We start from the raw sequence: 19,071 nt of genomic DNA, 5'->3' as shown, positions 1-19,071 counted from the left end.
TATTTGGCACGCTTATGACATTACTGATGCCCTCACCTCACAAATAGGTTTATAAACTGGCCATGTGTCAGATCAACTGAGAGATTATCAGCACAACTGTTTCTTCCTCTGAGATCCAGAGCTTTTGTTTGTGTTCTTGTTTGTTGTTGCACTACAGTTTCAGTTCCTATTGATGTACACACTGCCATTCAAGCTCCACTATATGTGTTGCAGACAGAAGCGTGAACTCGCAATAAGTCACATCAGGTTACATTTAATCAATTCCTGGAGTCCTTCAACCAGTGTCATCCTTTGTCTTTAACAACACTTATCGCTTCTCCTTGAGAGAGACATGGCTGCTCTGTGGCTGACCCTGACCTCTGAGGGGGAATCAAAACAACAACTGCCCCACTGGGACCAATAACATATTATGTTAGCATGCACTGCCCTTTAATGGAAGGGTAGTGTACATCTGATGCATGCTGGGATTGCACCCGTTTCTACACATGAGCTCAGATGCACATTGCAAGACATCTTTCCGGAGATAAATCTATCACCTCTGTGCACATTCTGAGGGTCACTGGTGTGGCAGCAGTTCATCAAAGGCAACACACAGAGTCATGGATCCTGCACAAATAACTGAGTTTAAATTTCCAATGGGAGGTAGGGGGATGTGTATGTCAGGCTACTAAATGCCACTCAATCTGAAGGTCAGAAATAATATTTAAAATTCTGAAATGTTTTTCATATCCCTGAGTTCCTCGGGATCACCAGGCCAGACTGGGAGACAGTTTACACAGACTGAATTGACTTTAAATTCAAAAACTCGGCTCCATTCTTGTGTTAAATCATTTGAATCCTGCACTTTCTCTACCAGCCTCCTTTCCACTTTCAAGAAAAAAGCACACACACACACACACACATATAGTACACTCACACAGAGCCACTGGCTTTTGACATACAGTATATATCATTTTCACCATAGTCTGATTTAAAATTGACATAGAGAGAGAGAGAGAGAGAGAGAGAGAGAGAGAGAGAGAGAGAGAGAGAGAGATACTGGCCCGCTTGAAAAAGGTGAGGTCTTTCAAAAAAATAAGCCCTATCTCTGAAATAAAAACACAGTGCTAAACCCAAGACTTTGCCCAATGCACACATGTCTTTTTATTGGTTAGAGTTAAGAAATGTGACCATTGGAGTGAGTTAGAAAAGTATGACTTCAAGGCTCCTTCCAGAAATTGTTTTTCAAAATTAACATTAGAGTCAATGGAGACAAAATTGGACCACCTTCCGCTTTAGACCTCATAGAGCCTAAGGTTTATGTCTGCAGTCAAACGTGCAGTGTTGTACTCAGCAGAAAAGAGACAAGCTGGCTAATGCTGCCATTCACATCCATCACAAGTTGCAATGTGCACTGAGAATAAGCAGAAAATACAGACGGATTGTAATCCACCTAACTTCTTAACCTCAACCCCATCCCTTGTTAGAGACTGAGACACACATGAGCGAAGCTCACAGAGACTGAGACTGAGCTGCAAAGCTGGACGGAAGCCAGCAGAAAGTGCTGGCCCTTTAAGTTAAAAGTTTGCGGAGATTTATGTTTGTTAAATTGGAAAATAAAACGAGTTAAAATGCTGAAACGCGAGTGGTTCATCTTTGGCTGCTGTGGTAAGACCCCGGTGGCATGGTCTACTGCCACAGTGGGGCTCCACCCAGCCAGAGATGCGGACCTGCAGGCGGAGATGGCGCTGGTACGGTTGGCAGAGGACCTTGCGGCCGTGTACCGGGAGCAGGCAGCAGAGAGCAGACCGTGGCTGGAGGCTCTCCAGAGGCAGGCGGTAGTGGGTCAGGCCGGGTGGCTGTGGTGGGGGTATGTGGGCACAGAGGTGGCTCAGAGAGCACCTTCACCTGTACAAGAGGATTCATCAGCACAGGTGAGACCTGTTAGCTGTGTGTGGGAGAGCCCAGTGGTACGGTCAACTGCCACAGTGTTCTAAAGCTTTTTATACACATGTCAGAGCCTCCCGACCTCACAAACCCCTCTTCTGATCCACAGCCATCTGGATGATCTGTCAGTCATCTCTTACATGGATCTGATGACTCTCCTTTTTTTGCAGATCTCATGATGTCCTGCAGAGTGCTCAGCCAGCGACACTTCCAAACCCTATCTTTACAGGTAAAAAGTGTCCTCTCCATTCCCACTCATGATCACTTAGCTTAGATCAGCAGTTTTGAGGCTCCTGACCGATCTCAGCCTTGTCTGTGTGATGGTGTCAGGGATAACAAGCTGCATACCCAGGTCTGAATGATGCTGCCAGTTTGCCGCTGTAGTGGGGAGTCCTGTTGTCATCCCCCTGACTGTGTGCAGGGCTGCACTATAGCTCCCATGAAAGCAATGAGCTTGCAATAAGGGTGTAAGGTTCTGCTCCAATCAAAGTGCTTGTCAGAGGGGGGTATCTAAAACCTGCTCGCCCCACTTCTCTGCAGCGTAGGAATTAGGGGAGAGAGTAAGCAGGTTTTTAGGTTTTCTCTCAAGATCTATTTTTTCATTGTCTACACAACTCAATTAGTCATTTTTGTGCACACAAAATGACTGAAAATGTGCCATTGTCTTCATGTATAAATGATAATCATGTCTCGCTTTGACTGTGATGGGTTTCATCTATCTAATAATCAGTCAGTCAGTCGCATTACTCAAGAACTATTCATCTTATCAGCTTGGAAATTGTCATTTTTGGTGGGCCGAAGGAAGTTCAGTGTGGAACTTGGAGCGATTTCGACTTGCAAAGCGACTTACAATAAGTGCATTCAAGGGTACAAACCCAGAACAATAAGAATCAAGAAAGTACAATTTTCTTCAAGAAAGCCAAACTACAAAGTGCTATAAGTAAGTGCCATTTAAGTGCTACTAAATTTTTTTGTTTAAACTTTATTTACATTTTTTTATTCAAGGTATAGTCGGAAGAGGTGTGTTTTTAGTTTGCGGTGGAAGATGTGTAGACTTTCTGTCCTGATGTCAATGGGGAGCTCATTCCACCATTTAGGAGCCAGGACAGCAAACAGTCGTGATTTTGTTGAGTGTTTAGCTCGCAGTGAGGGAGCAACAAGCCGATTGGCAGATGCAGAGCGGAGTGAACAGGCTGGGGGGTAAAGTTTGACCATGTCCTGGATGTAGACTGGACCCGATCCGTTCGCAGCACGGTACACAAGTACTAATGTTTTGAAACAGATGCGGGCAGCCACTGGTAACCAGTGAAGGGAGCAGAGGAGCAGAGTAGTGTGAGTGAATTTAGGTCTTTAGTTGCCACAACTAAATCACTGTAGGTCAATTTTGAAGTTTCAAAAGTAAAATTGGAAACAGCATTACAACAGCCTAAACAGGAAGGTTTAGAACTGGCTCTAGTGGCACTAATTTTGCGGCACCTCAGACTTGAGCAACAATGTTTATAAACTAGTTCATGTGGAGCATATCACTGCCACATCCTCCTTCAGCACTGTGATGGCCGCACCAGCAGCCAAACACTGAACCTCGGCAACATGTTCCTGGGGGTTGGTGCTGGAGTCATCTGGCTTCCATGGGAAGGGACATTGTTTCGTTATTTAGATTTTTGGTTGTTCATTTTGTATACAATTTTGATATTATTGTTTAATTATTTTTCCGTAGTTAATATTAGATGAAATTATACTGCCATGTTTTGTGGTTGCTGTAGTTTGTTTAAATGTTAGTATGTCTATCCCCTTTATGTTTGAGTGGCCTGATCAACAACTATATATGTTTCCCCTGTGTCTCAGTCCGAAGGTCAGTTTGTGCTGTTAACTTGTCTTCAGTTGGTTCCTGAGTTAGTTTTGTTTGAGACAAGCTGTTGACGCATAACGAACACCAGACCATATCATTTAAGTTCAGCCGATGTGGTCGACACAGACGAAATTGGCTGCATAGACCAGGTCCTCAGAAGGATGCTACCACATGAGGTAACGAAGCATAACTCTTGCTCTGGACTATCCATCGTGTTGCACACAAATTAAATCATTGAATTTAACGAGTAGCACATTTCACTGCACTTTCCAAGCTCGTCCAAACTCCCTGCTGCCATATAATTAGGGTTAAGTTCAATTTACTGTAGTAGAAAATTGTCCTGCATTAAATTAATTAATTGCTGCATAAAAGCCAAAACACTTAATAAAAACCTATCCCTCCTGGTGGTGTGTGTCTCATTGATGCTTGCCCTCACCTCCTCCTGATTTAGTTAATGTCCTCGCCACATGCAGGTCTTGTTGTGGTGAGAGACCTGTTGTGCCTCACCTGCTCTGTGTCTAATGCTTCAGATGATTTGTACTCTCTCATATACCTTGTTGTAACCTCTACAACACTATGTCAACATGAGCACATCCCCTCTTCTTGATGAAGAGTGATAATCTTCCTTCGACCATTTGTGCCCCCCCGGTCCTCCCGGTCCCCTGCTCTTTCTCTCTCCTCTATTTATTTTCTCTCCCGCTCGTATATTTTTTCCAACTGTTCTCCCATCCTATTTGTGCATTCCTTTATCTCTCCTCCTCTCTTCAGAGCTCACTCTCCCCCTCTATATCTTTGTCTCCTAATCCTCCCTCTGACCCATTTTTCCCGCTCTCCTCTCTTGTGTCTTTCTCCCAAATCAAAATGATTCCAATTGGCAATAGAAGATTAAAGTGGAGTCGGTAATCGGTCACCTGACCTGCAAGTTCCTGCTCAGTCAGACAGATCACCATGATGACCACAACATACACATATTTATAAATTAGTTGTATACAGGACCAGTGTGGCAGCCCTCCTGTCTCTCGCCCTTTCATTTCCTGTCATTGCTCTGCCATGGAATTTCTAAGAAAAGTGATAAAGACGGAAAAGACATGTTATTTTATTTTTTTATTTTAAGTTATTCAGGGGCCAACAGAGTTCTCCTGTCCACAAAGACCAGCATTTTGAAGATGTTCTCAATTCATCTACTTTAATGAATGAGGAGTACAGTTAAAACCTCCAGTAATGGCCATGCCACCTAATATCATACTAACAAAACCTCTGGCATACTGTCCAATGTTGTGGCAGATGGTTAATCATTAGTTCATGTGGATAATACCAAGCTTTTTCTTTGATTTCTTCTGTGAGGATTTTTACCATCGGGCACTTTCTCATAAGGAGGCGGTTGTGTTTACCTTTGTTGGTGGGACACAAGATTCCCTTCAGCACTTTATCTCTGACTTCAAATGTTTCTGTATTTTCTGATGGAGCTGCTCCGTTAGAATCAGACAGCCATGACTGTGGTAGAAGGCCTGATTGAAATCAAGAGATGGACGATGGAGATGATGACGTGAAGTGGTATAGTCCATACCACAGTGGGTGAGAGGCGGGGGTACACCCTGGACTCACCAACGAATCACAGGGCCAATGTTGTGCCATAATGCATCAAACGTGATACCATGAAATGGTGTTCCTTTCGGCATTCAATAAATTTGGTTATCAAAATAAAATATTAAATATTAATATTTTATTATTAATATTAAATAATGACTTTAATTGATTAAAGTTACCTCGGGGCACCACCCTTCAAAGGAAGGGAAAAGATAGCCAATTTATTGAATAAGTCTCATAAAAGTACTAACTACAAATTTGGAACTCTGATTAAAAATTAAATTAATAACTATAACCAAAATTACCATATAGATAGTTAGCTAAGTTGAACGATATGGAGTTCTTGACAGTGTAGAGGTTGGCAAAATTCACTTGTGCAACATTAATGAAAGAAAAACATTTATTATGAATATAATAAAGTATAAAAACACAAATTACTAACGGTCTAATTGCTAAACAAAGATAGGTATGTGTGTGTGTCTGTGTGAGTCAGCGTGCTTTCAAGATGGTCGCTGGCCAAAGAGATAACACCCGTCCCCCACCTATTGGAATGTTTATGACCTGTAGAGATAATGAGGTGAAGAGTTATGCGTGTGTCTGTGTGTGTGCCAAATTAGAGAAAGTTACTAGATTGGATGCAACGAAAGACTGTGAAGAGCATAACAGACTAACATTACTTTCTCAATAACTTGTACCCAAAATATCACAACACCACAACTCAAACTTATAAACATCACACATAATCGAATAAACAGTCTTGCTTAGCCTAATATAATTATTAAGCCCAGTTGTGTTACCCGTCCGTGGAAAGGGGAAAAAGGAAGTTGCTGTGCAGTTCGCAGTTTTGTGTCGTCTTGCTGGTTTCTGTTGAGCTGCGTAGCTCAGTTGCTGGTTGAAGTTTTCAAGCAGGACGTCGAGTCGCTGCTAGGAGGTTGGTAGAGCTTGGGTTGCGAGGAGGTTTCCTTGGTGAGATGAGCTGGAAGCTGCACCTTTGTGCTCCTCTCGAAGAGTTGGATGGGAAGAGAAGATGTGAGCTGGAGAAGAGGCTCGACAGCCTTCCCTCCTGTGGAAGGATTGTGGGAAGAGGGCAGGAGAGGCTCGACAGCCTTCTCTCCATAGAGGGAGTGTAGAAAGAGACAGAAGAGTTGGATAACAGGCCTTATATTGGCCCGGTGACCTCACAGGTCATGGGGTCCTGAGTGACCAATGGGAGTTGAAACCTGTGTCCCTGGGGGGGTTTTCACACCTCTGTGTGAAGTTGATGCCCTCTGGGAGACTGAGTTCCTTGCTCTGGTTTTTGATGGCCCCTGGGAGACTGAGTCCTGGGGGAACATGCTGCTTCAGGCTTTGATGGCACATGTAGGCCGAATTGTGGTTTCACAAAAAACCATGGCCCAACACCAACATACAGAGAAATACAACCATTCAAACCTACAGACAATTTAGAGTCTCCAATTTGGCAAAACCTAATCTGCATGTCTTTGGACTGGGGGAGGAAGCTGGAGTACCTGGAGAAAATCCACACATACACAGGGAGAACGTGGAAATTCCACACAAAAAGGCCCTGGCCAAGCTGGAATTTGGACCAGGAACCTTCTTGCTCCGAGGCGACAGTGCTACTCACTACAAAAGGATGGAAATGTTTAGGTGTCTGCTGAGAGCTACAAAATAAGCATTTCACACAGAGGGCTGTTCATTTAAATGCAAAGTACATGCCTACTGTTCTTGACAGCCATTTCAAAGCAATTAGCATTGTGACCTATTACAACAAAGGTGCAGCTGTCATATTTTGCTCTTTTCCTGCCCCTCAACAGTATGACAGTGCTGTCTGGTGCTACAGAGTCATTCAATGCCCCCAAAGCGATGCTCAGTGACAGAAAGGAAACTAAAGAGAAACTAGTTTCTTCTTCAACTTGCATTTTGTGGAAAAGCAGTTTCAATACCTGATGACAGAAGGAGCAAAATGGTCTTGGATTCGAGCAGCACATGCTGATTGGACTGCACGTGTAATGTCACGAGTGGTGAAGTAAACAACTTGTCATCATAATCAGCCAGATTTGCATCTCCTGAGACTAGCTTGTTTTTCTGTTGGCAGTGATTGGATGAAGCAAAGCCCTTTAATAACTCAGAATGACTGGCAGATCTGAAACATCATATAAGTATAATTGTAACTTGCTTTGACTCAAAACATTCTTCAGCTTATTTCAAAATAAAATATCACTTCACATATCATCATAAATAGGCCAATGCTCCACTTTTAATATGAATATGTTTCAGTGTAAATATTAATTTGGGTTAATAATACTGTCAAACATGAAACAGAAAACCGGATTATTAAATCAACACAGGTACATACATGAGATATCCAATTAAATAACGTCTCTCATTTAGCCACACAAGCCACATTCATAAAATCCCTAATTTAGCAAATAAACATTTCCACATTGCATTTAATGGAGTAAAGACATATAAGCAAAATACAAAACCCTAACAAGCAACAGCGACAGACCTATATAGTACAATAAAAAAAACCAACCAATAAAAATGCAGAAAAAGGCAAATAGCTCATAAGACAGCAGTTTCCTGTACTTTAGCTCTTTATTATTTGTAAATGGCTAATATTCATGGCGAGTGTATTTTCAGACAGCAATATAGCTGTAACATTTTCCATGATCCACAACTTACTTGTTTTTTGTTGTAATTTTTTTATGTTTGGGGTTGTGGCTGCAACTAGGGTTGCAATAGTGCCTTACAGTAACTTTAGAGGAAAATTAAATCCTATGCCTAAAGTTGCTTTGAGTGGTCATCAAGACTAGAAAAGCATTATATAAATACAGACTAGTGAAGATGATATCTTCTTTGGGAAAGTACCAGGGCTAGATTTGTTCTGTCCTGTCATCGTAAGAAAAGACGAGTTCCAGAAATCTGCTTTCTAAATTCAGGACCACACTGCAGTGTGTGGTAGCCGTCTGCTCTCTCTTGTCTGAGGCTCACACCACAGGATCGATTTTCCTTCCTTAGTGAAAAAAGGCAACATTCTGAATATTTCTGCTGATCCCTTTTCAAACTCACCTTGTATGCCTGGTTTCGATTTTAGTATTTTTAAGAAAAATCACAAAACCACTTGTTTATATTTATATATATATATATATGTTGTCATATATATGTGTTGTCATATATGTTGTAATCAATTTAAATCAAGGTGAGACTGCAATAACAAAAAAAACTCAACATATAAAGAGATGTGCATAAAGAGAGGTTACTAAAGGTCATTGTGTGGAAATTGAGATAAAGCACATCACAACTTCCATCCAGTCTGGAACACGAGTGGTGCTCCGTTTATTTAGCATCAAAAACAAAACAAACAAGATGGCGTTAAATACCCCAGCATGCCCCGGGGTCCCGGACGTCATTACGTTCCCGTCGCGCCGGGCCCCTGACGTCATCACGCCACCCAGCATGCACTGGGGTCGACGTTATCACCCACGCAGGAGCCTGACGCCGAACGCATTACGTAAACAATGGTGCGAACACATACTGAGCGCGGAGGTTGAATTATGTAAGTCCCCCACTCACTACACACGTCCCCCCAGAATTCACCATAGCAGACAAAAAATATCACCAAACAGGTGGTTGTATTAACCGGCCAAAACGACTGCGTTTTGGAGGGGGTGGAGGAGACACTACTGTGGCAGGTATCCCGCCTTGACAGGAGTGTGGGGCATGGAGTGTGGGAGGTTTGATAAGAAGGGGAACAGGGGGTGGATGCATAACTGGAGGCCGCCCGCGTCGTGGGGGCTGGGCTACTTCAACGGGCTTAGCCACGTCCAGATGAGCTGGTTTGAGGCGGTCAATGGAGAGTCGCTCCGGTTTGCCTCCCATGTCCACCACAAAATGTTTGTCCCCCTTCTCCAACACGCGAAATGGGCCCTCGTAGGGCGGCCGTAGTGGTCCCCTGTGAGCGTCGTGGCGAACAAAAACGTACTCCGCCTTCTGAAGCCCAGCGGGGATGTGTGACTGAGGGAGGCCGTGCCGGGAAGTAGGGACAGGTGCGAAAAGCCTTGCGTTGTCCAGTAGCGTGGCCCGCTGGGGAGCCGCAGACCAAGGGACGTTGGAGGTAGGAACAAAATCCCCTGGGACCCGCAGAGGCTGGCCATAGACAAGCTCCGCGGATGAGGATTGCAGGTCTTCCTTTGGTGCAGTTCTGATGCCCAGCATCACCCACGTGAGCTTGTCGACCCAGTTGCAGTCTTTGAGGCCAGCCCGCAGTGAAGCCTTCATCGACCTATGGAACCGCTCACAGAGACCGTTAGCCTGCGGGTGATATGCAGTCGTGCGGTGGAGTTTCACTCCGAGGCTCTGGGCCACCGTGTTCCACAGCTCAGACGTGAACTGCGCACCCCGGTCAGAGGATATGTCCGAAGGGGTGCCAAAGCGGGCAACCCAGGTGCTGATAAATGCCCGTGTCATCTCCACGGATGTCAGCGATGTCAGTGGCACAGCCTCAGGCCAACGGGTGGTCCTGTCAACCATGGTGAACAGGTAGGTGAAACCATGAGAGGAGGGTAGAGGGCCGACCAGATCCACGTTGACATGATCAAACCGCCTCTCTGGCACCGGGAACAACTCTAACGGGGCTTTAGTGTGTCGGTGCACTTTGGCCCGTTGGCACTCCAGACAAGTGGCAGCCCAGTCTCTAACGTCCTTTTTGAGGCCGTGCCAAACAAACTTCGCCGCCACCAGTCTCTGCGACGCTTTTGACCCAGGATGGGAGAGGCCATGGATGGCATCAAAAACGCGGCGTCTCCATCCCGTGGGCACGATCGGCCGAGGCCTGCCTGTGGAGACGTCACACAGGAGCGTGGTGTCAGCCTCCCCAAACACGACGTCCTCTATCTTCAAACCTGTAGTCGAGGTCCTCAGGGTGTGTAAGTCTGGATCTGTGGTCTGGTCCGCTGCCATGCGGCCGTAATCCAGGCCAAGATGGACTGCTCCTGCCACAGCCCGTGACAGGCAGTCCGCCACCTGGTTGTCCTTACCGGCCACGTGCTGTAAATCCGTGGTGAACTCGGAGATGTAGGACAGATGACGTTGCTGGCGGGCGGACCACGGCTCAGCCACCTTGGCCATGGCGAAAACCAGCGGTTTGTGGTCGACGAAAGCGGTGAAGTGTCGACCTTCCAGCAGGAAACGGAAGTGTCTGATGGCGAGGTAGAGACCCAACAGCTCCCGATCGAACGTGCTGTATTTCCGCTCGTTGGTGCGCAGTTGTCGACTGAAGAAAGCAAGCGGCTGCCAGGCCCCGCCTACCCACTGCTCATAGACAGCCCCGACAGCGTAATCCGAGGCGTCTGAGGTGATGGCGATGGAGGCTGTGGCAGAAGGATGTGCCAGCATAGCGGCGTGCGCAAGGGCTGCCTTAGTGTCAGCAAAAGCCTTATCCCTGCCCTCAGTCCAGTCCACGGCGTGCATGGGCTTGCCTTTCAAGGCCTCGTGCAGGGGCTGCATGAGCTGAGCGGCTCGAGGGATGAACCGATGATAAAAGTTCACCATGCCGAGGAATTCCTGCAGGGCTTTCACGGTGAGCGGGCGTGGAATACGTGTGACCGCCTCCACCTTTGATGGGAGAGGGACTGCGCCATCCTTAGTGACTCTGTGTCCCAGGAAATCAATGGTGGAGTGACCAAACTGGCACTTAGCAGGGTTAACAATCAGGCCATGTTGGTTGAGCCGCTCAAAAAGCACTCGGAGGTGCGACCGGTGCTGAGATTGCATCATAACTGTAACTGAGCCGGAAATGGGGGGAAATAAGGGGGGTATAATACTGCTGTGCATTCTACAGACTGGTATCGTTCACCTCTTTTGTTTTTCCTCACACCACTTTATTCTCCACCACAAACAGCTCTGACAGGTGTGACGAAGAGGACAGTCCACATGGATCGAAGCTTCTCCCGAGGGTAAAGCAAGGTCCTTGACCAGGAGGAGCAGGGCTGACACAACTGAACACCATCCATGATTGAATTGTTGAAATCTTTGGAGGAGATGATATTCATGGTCAGTGTGCTGCAGGGATCATTTTGGTGGTGGAGACCTGGGTAGGACAAAGCTCAGTGGCAGCGTTTGAAAATTTAAATTACAGGAGGAATGGGAACCAATAGGAGCTACTCTATTTGACAAATATGTCTAAACCTTGGCTCATCTCACCAAACCATTGTTTTCTTTTCTCTATCTGCCTCTAAGAAAGTCAGTTTACCCTCTCAGTCTTCCTCACTCAACCTTGGTTCCTACAAAACTGGAATAGAGAAAGGGTGAACCTGTATTATATAACACAAATATGTGGTGAATTTTGTTAATCATCCTCTGACTTGTCATCCAGGGTTAGAGAGCTTAAAGTTGCTGGTGCTAATCTCCACTATGGCAACAACATCACTTCCTCTTTGGCACTTTGTCTTCAAATTAAAAGCATCATTTTTGTTTTGTTGCAGTAATGCTTCATATCGAGGTAAATATTGTAAAAATAACACCTGTTAAGTAAATCATTCACGTACATATTAACCACACTCCTGAAGAGTGATAAAATAAATTCTGTTTCATCTGATGAAAAATAAATAAATAAACCAGGTAGGATGAACACAAAGTTTTCTAACTTCACTCTGCATCATAGACTGTTTATAAAAAGCTCTGCACACAACGTCCAGCACTCATCTAATAAAAAGTGACAGTATATTGTAAAACTGTTTGAGGAGGACTTACTACGCATTAACACAGGACAAGCAAACAGCCCATTCCAAACATGCAGGTTTAGAACGGTCACTGCACTATTAAATCTAAATCACAAATTATAGCTAAACCATAAAACTTGTGTCACAACCCCCAACTTGATGCATAAGCCTTTGGCAAATAAGGTTTAAACTTTCCAGTTATGTATCAGTTAATAACAGCTTAAGTCCTGTGCAGTCCTTGAGATGTTGACCTGGACCTATGATTAAAGGAAACTTCAAAATGATATGAAATTCAATGGTTATCAGTTCATGAGATGTCAGAATAATTTCTTTGGTCCAAAGTGTTGGACAGACAGATGGAGGGATGGACTGACTAACTGTGCACCAGACTTTTTTTCCCCTTTCATTTAATCACAATTTTTACACATTAAATTTGTCTTTTTCAAGTGAGCTTTCATCAACCCACAAAATGATGCTACAAGAGGTACACCTGGTTCTGTGTTCCTGGCATTAACACAGAACAACCCTGCATGAAATCCATAGCCTGCAGTGTGACAAACACGAGCTGTGAGAAGAGAAGTGCCAAAGATGTGAATTGCATGATTTTCTGTTCTCTGTGAGTTTGAAGTGGTGAATTATGCTGGGTGTATAACACAAGATGTTTTAAGCAACATTATTCCAATAATGGCCCCTGAGGAGAAGCAGAGAGATGCTCTGTATATGTTTTATCTCAGCAAGTCCTTACAGTCCACCACTAGTTTTGTCGTTGCGTTTTTTTAAATATATTTTCTTTTGGAGGATAGGTTCTTGTTACATGTCTTTTCCCTTTTTCCAGCATGTCTTTTCATGTATGTAACACATTTCCCTGCATGCTTGGGCTGTCTCTCACGTTCATGTGCTATCAGAATTTGGAAAGATTACTTCCCAACTGGGAAAATTCATGTGAACGCCATTTTAAGTCAGAGCAACAACAAGACAGCATAGGCAATTGTAAAATGTCACCTGCAAACTAACACCATGCTTTTTAGCCAATACTTAGTTTATTTTATATTTCCAAATTATGTATATGCCTTTCACACCTGATACTTATTCTTTGTTCGTTGTTATTATGCAAACATTGGGAAAGAGGTGTCAAGGTGTTGTTTAAATGCTTTAAATGCATTAATACTACACATTTGTTTCCAGCATCCATTATTTTACACAAAGCACATGAACACACTGTGGTGGCAATTTCTATTGTATAATAATACACACATAACATTGTCTCTCGGAAAGTTCAATTCTAACACCTGCAGGTGGGCTCACCCCACACAGCCACCTATTGTAACGTGTATAGAATGAGCACAGAGCATCAGGTTCCTCAGATTCTTATACATCATAAGCCCCTCCCTGCGAGGAGCAAAAGGTATTCTTCAGCCTCTTGATGTCTGACCAGGGTGGGCAGAATTCCTGTCCCCCTCTCTGTGCGAAACCCCTGGTGTGACTTCTGGTGTGAGACAATCTGTCAATCTGATCCCCTATCTTCATTTACAACATCAAAACCCCAGTCCTGTATACAATGCAGGGATCCCCTCACCCATCTATATCAAACACACTGAGTGACTCCTGCCGTGACCATTTGCCCAGTCACACATGTGAGGGCCATAAACTTCCTTCTGCAACTTTCGTAGTTAAGTCAAACCACGAGAAACACATCTGTTCATACTTTCTTCTACTAAACATTACACAAATGCAAATTCTGCCAATACAACACCTAAGTCGGGAATAGTGACTTCACGACTCGGGACCTTCTGAGGAGCATGTAAATACAGATACAGTGTGTTTAAGCAGTGAATTTACCTATTATTTATCCTTTAGCTTATTTTCGATATTTTGGTATATGGTTGATATCTTGTGTCCATCCATCATCTCTGATGGTAGCAGGTGCTAGTCCGACCTGACATTGGGTGTGAGGTGGGATAAACCTGGACATGGCGCCAATCTATCACAGAGCGGACACACTATTGTACATGCTAACATTCACACCCATGGGCAATTTGAAGAAACCTACATGAAAGAACATGCAAACTCCACAGAGAAAGGCCCTGATTGCTTGGCTGGTTCAAATCCAGAACCTTCTTGCCATGACATGACAGTGCCAAACACTATATTTTTGGTCTATTATTGATCATGTGATGTATTGCCTTTGTCTGCTGTTTGAGATGTGACTTATTAAACTGTTTTTCACAGATGGTAAACTGTTATTACCTGTCATCTCAGTTTCAAGCCTGTTGGTGTGTATGTATACAGTATGGGTGTGGTGTCCATTTTCAAAACATTTAGGCAGAGTCAGATCACCTGGGATCAAAACGTAGTCATTGTTTGGTTTAACTTTGTGGTTTGGAGTAAGTATGCAGACATAACCTTTTTCATTGTAGCATGTAGTAATTTCATTCATTTATTAAGGATAATTTTGTGCTTGATTGTTCTGGTAATCAGCAGCTTGTCTGCCCCACAGGAAGCCATTCACTCTGCAAACAAAGCAAACACAAAAACCTGCATAATGCTCAAATGACATGTTTTTAAATGTTGACAGCAGGCCACAGAACATCAGTCAAGAACTGATTTATCATGTTCAATGGAGATGCATTCAAGTTTAACCCTGATCTTTAAATATAATGTGATGTAGTGGAGATTATGTTTTAACTGAGCTGAATGTTAATGTCAGCATGTTAATGTGCCCCTAAAGCACAGCAGTAAACACAAGGTATAGCTGGTGCTGATGCCAATGGGGATGTTTTATAGGTATTTGGTGATAAACCAAAATTATTAGATAGCGTATCAGAACGGCTCATCAGGGCCTCATCCAAAGAATTCAATTCATCCCTCACTCCATAACAATCCATCCAATAGTCATTGAGACATAAATCAAAACACAAATGTCAATCTCACGGTGCCAGAGAAAAATGCAGGGAAACGACAAAGTCATTGGGGTTCATCTTCTGGGACCATAAATGTAATAACTAACCAAAATATTAGTATCACATTTATCAATAATATCAGGCCTCTCAGTGTCAAAGCAGTGAAACCCGAGGCTGAATATTAACGTTCAATATTTCACTCCTCAGAGTTTCATTGCAGTCAAGGGTCTGCATGGTGGCAGGCCTGGAAGTGAAGCAAGCTTAATGAGCTCATTTCTCCTCTCACGCCGCTTCCCAGGGTAAACACAGGCATGAAAAATGGAACCAGAAACATATGGCTCTGAAAAAATATAGGATTCTTTGTATTGTAAACAATAAGAGAGCAGTCTCCTGAGGGAAATATCATGGACTACCCTGGCTCCTGTTGCTGCAGTGCAGTCCAGCTTATGGACACATAAACAATCAAGCATTATGGTTTTTTTCTCTCAATAGTCAAGTTTGGAGTTAATATATTACTGGGTGCTGGAGAGTGTTGGAATGACACAGGGTGCAGACTATGAGACCACAAGAGGGGGCAGTGCGTGGGAGTCAGGGACATTCAGTCAGTGTGGCTCTTAATCACATTACACACCAACAAATCAAATAGATTTTAAGGCATTAAATCTATTAATCTATAAAAGATAAATGAAAGATACACATGATCCCAATCTTGCTATCATAATGAGTAAATTACTGCTATTTTTATTATTATTACTATATTACCGTATTATCAATCAAGCTATATATATACATCATTATTATTATTTATTAATGTCCATGTGTCTGGCTTTTTTAATTCATTATCCTGTTTCTGTGCTGTTTGCTGGAAGGAATTATATGGGCTAGGATAAACGAGATAACGGTTATTTAGACGTGATGCTCCTGTTGTGTTCTCCATGCGCTCAGGCTGAGATGGGATGAATAACGTACCTGGGCTCATCCATAGTCATAATTACATAGAGGCTGTCTATTGGACGGGTGCGCAGCGGCTCGCTCCATAAACTGGCGAGCAGCGGCTCATTGTGAGCAGAGGAGCAGGAGAAGAGCGCAGAGCCGCAGAGGGAGAGGAGAAGGAGCACAGCTCGCTCAGACTGCATGTGTGACCGCTTGAGGCAACACTGACTTGTTCTTGTTCTTGAGCTGCGTTGTGCGTAAAAGGCGCGTTTTCATTTTTACGCACGGACATAGAGTGTAAGCGACCAGGGTTGGAATTTAAAGGTCAACTAAAATACTTAATTACTGAACTGGTTATTTCCACAGTGACGCTTTCAGGGACACCTATACAGTTAGGTGAGTGGTAGATTGCGCGTGCAGCGCTGACGCTTTCTGAAACTTCCAGTCGTTGTTTTTACGTTTGGCACGGGATCTTGAACTTTGCTGTGTTATGATTTAGATTGATATTCTGTGGTTTAACGTGAGTTCCTGTCTTAAACCGCAAAATGGATTCTTTATTTAATTCAACCGATGTGCCAAATTGGACCACCAGCCCCAATGACACTAACGGGACTGTTTACCACAACCAGTTCGTGCAGCCAGTCTGGAGAATCGTGCTCTGGGCCATTGCGTACAGTTGTATAGTCATTGTGTCCGTTGTAGGTAATGTTACAGTGATCTGGATTATCATGGCGCATAAACGCATGAGGACCGTCACCAACTATTTTCTGCTGAACCTGGCGTTCGCCGAAGCCTCCATGTCCGCCTTCAACACGGTCATCAACTTCACCTACGCCGTGCACAACGAGTGGTACTTCGGACTGGTCTACTGCCGCTTCCACAACTTCTTCCCCATCGCGGCCGTGTTTGCCAGCATCTACTCAATGACTGCCATCGCTCTGGACAGGTAGGCTACGTGTATATGAGGTACAAGTACGAGAAATGGCAAAATCCCAGTACTGAATAACATGCTTTAAACCTGTGGATCATCCATACTGATCCATATTTAAACAGCAGGCTAATTAATGTGAAGGAATTTAAGAATTCTTTGAAAGGGCACATTAAAACCATTATGTAGATTGGTATCTTTTGCCATTGTTCTCCTAATTCAGCAATGACAACATACAGAGATGTTATTAACATGTAACAGTGATGTCAAATTAAAAGTCATATTAAGTGTGATATGGTCGCATTGCAGAAAACACACGGTCCACTAGGTCTTATAGTAATATTTTAGAAAGCAATACTGCTGATAACCAAAAGAATCCTTATTCACATCTTGTGATAGAGCACAGGCTGACTTACTTTGGTTGAAGATTACTGTATTGAGGCTGAGTGCTCTGATAATAAAAAAAAAATAGATTCCAAAAATAATAAGAAACTTCTTTTTCATTTACTTCCTTATAACGGTAAATGGTTGAAAAAGTGCAGCTATATGGCTGGAGTAATGTGGTGCTGTCTTTTCTTCGTGCTCGTCGGGAACAACCTCCTATCAACACAGTCATATAGAGCTAATAGTTACTCACCTGCTTGATCAAGTCCTAAACAAGGCTACAGAATGATTGGTTTTATGCCATGCTGCTCTTCATATGTAGTGAATCTGCTTCGAAAATATGGGGTATGGTGCTCTGAATGAACACATACAATCATGTGAGTGTCGGAGCCCTATTCATTAATTGAAAGGCTCCTTATGACAATGAGGCTGGATTGGAAATTATATGCGTAAAAAAGCCTTGTGCTGTAGCTGTGGGTGTATGTTTGTGTGTACTAGTTTTTGGGTATGTTATATTGTTGTGCGTGTGTGTCGTAGTATTAAATATAAGTACAATTGTTAAACATCTGTTATAGCTGGATCGCCACCCACAGTGGGGCTCTGATTATTGTTTGTGTGTTTCAGCATGTCTGTATGTATGTGTGCATGTGTGGTCTGGTGGCTGCCTGGTGTATGCCTCCATGCATATTTTTACAGTATGTATGTGTTTGTTTAATTTCTGTTTCTGAGTATGTTGATGCTACTCTGTGTGTGCATATGAACGTGTGTACATCTTTGTCATCTTTTTTTACATCATGCGTCGTGTGTGTGTGTGTGTGTGTGTGTGTGTGTGTGTGTGTGTGTGTGTGTGTGTGTGTGTGTGTGTGTGCATGCGTGAGTGTGTGCGTGTTTGAGCCACTTCCTTCCGTACCTGCACACAGAGCTGTATCCGTCCTATCACATCTTCTTCTGTGGCTCTTCTACCTCCACAGCTCCGCTGATAGATGCGTGTAATTCCTCTGCATTTCCTCCTTTTATCAACAGAGCAATGAACTTGACATTTCCCCACATTAGGTTAAACCCTCAGAGCTATAGTGGAAGTTAGAATGAAATTGAGATGGCAACAGGCCACACGCACCATATGCACTCAATCTGCTCATTGTTAGTTTACCATTTAGCCCAATTACCTGTTCAGCATATGTAGAAATCAGCTTGTTCTCCCTTTGACCACTGTCCACGCTAAACACTGATGAGATCAAACCTTTTGTGCCTGTTTGGGGAAAATATTGTCGACAATGATGGATGGTAGGAAGAAAAAAATGTGCCTACTGTGACCTATCACTTGCAGCTGTTTAAGCAACTATTTATATTTCACTTTTTCATTTCCATTGACTGGTAACTGTGAGAGCTTAAGAGTTCCAAGTAGTTAGACATCAAATCATATTTGGTAAATAGAGCAAAGCCGCAGGATCCCTCAAGAGCGGATGGAGCTATGTGCTGCAGCTGATTAAGGTTTTTTTTCCATCTCCATTTTTGCGGGGATCATTCCTGTGGTGCTCTTGCGCTGCACAAACCCACAAACCATAGATCATCTTTCCGGTCCAGCACTGATGCCAGTGTGCTGGGTCTGATGCTGATTGAATTGAGGTAATAGAGAAAATTTTATTTTATAGAAATATGTACCACAGTGCCCCATAAACCAGACCAATCAGTAAGCTCATATACGCTTCTGGTTCTGGTTTCCAGGCTCCTGGTATGATGACTGATAAAGGAGCGCTGCTTAGGCATTCCCTCTAACAACCAAGATGGCCTCTGCTGATGTGGCGAGGTCTGTTGAATCTGCGAGCTGCATCTGTGATAAGT

At 43.6% G+C, this 19,071-nt stretch overlaps 1 protein-coding gene across 1 annotated transcript in view; it reads left to right on the top strand.

Moving 5' to 3' along the window:
• The first annotated feature begins 16,010 nt into the window (after window positions 1-16,010).
• The window catches only part of tacr1a (tachykinin receptor 1a), a 53,992-nt gene continuing 50,931 nt past the window's right edge, over window positions 16,011-19,071 (top strand). Inside the window, exon 1 of the mRNA XM_034596185.1 lies at window positions 16,011-16,863. Within this exon, the coding sequence (XP_034452076.1) occupies window positions 16,463-16,863 (401 nt within the window). The 5' untranslated portion in view covers window positions 16,011-16,462. The remainder of the gene's footprint in view (window positions 16,864-19,071) is intronic.

The sequence above is a fragment of the Hippoglossus hippoglossus genome, chromosome 9 (assembly GCF_009819705.1).
Source record: "Hippoglossus hippoglossus isolate fHipHip1 chromosome 9, fHipHip1.pri, whole genome shotgun sequence".
Taxonomy (NCBI): Eukaryota; Metazoa; Chordata; class Actinopteri; order Pleuronectiformes; family Pleuronectidae; genus Hippoglossus; species Hippoglossus hippoglossus.
This window is presented reverse-complemented; position numbering and strand designations above follow the sequence as displayed.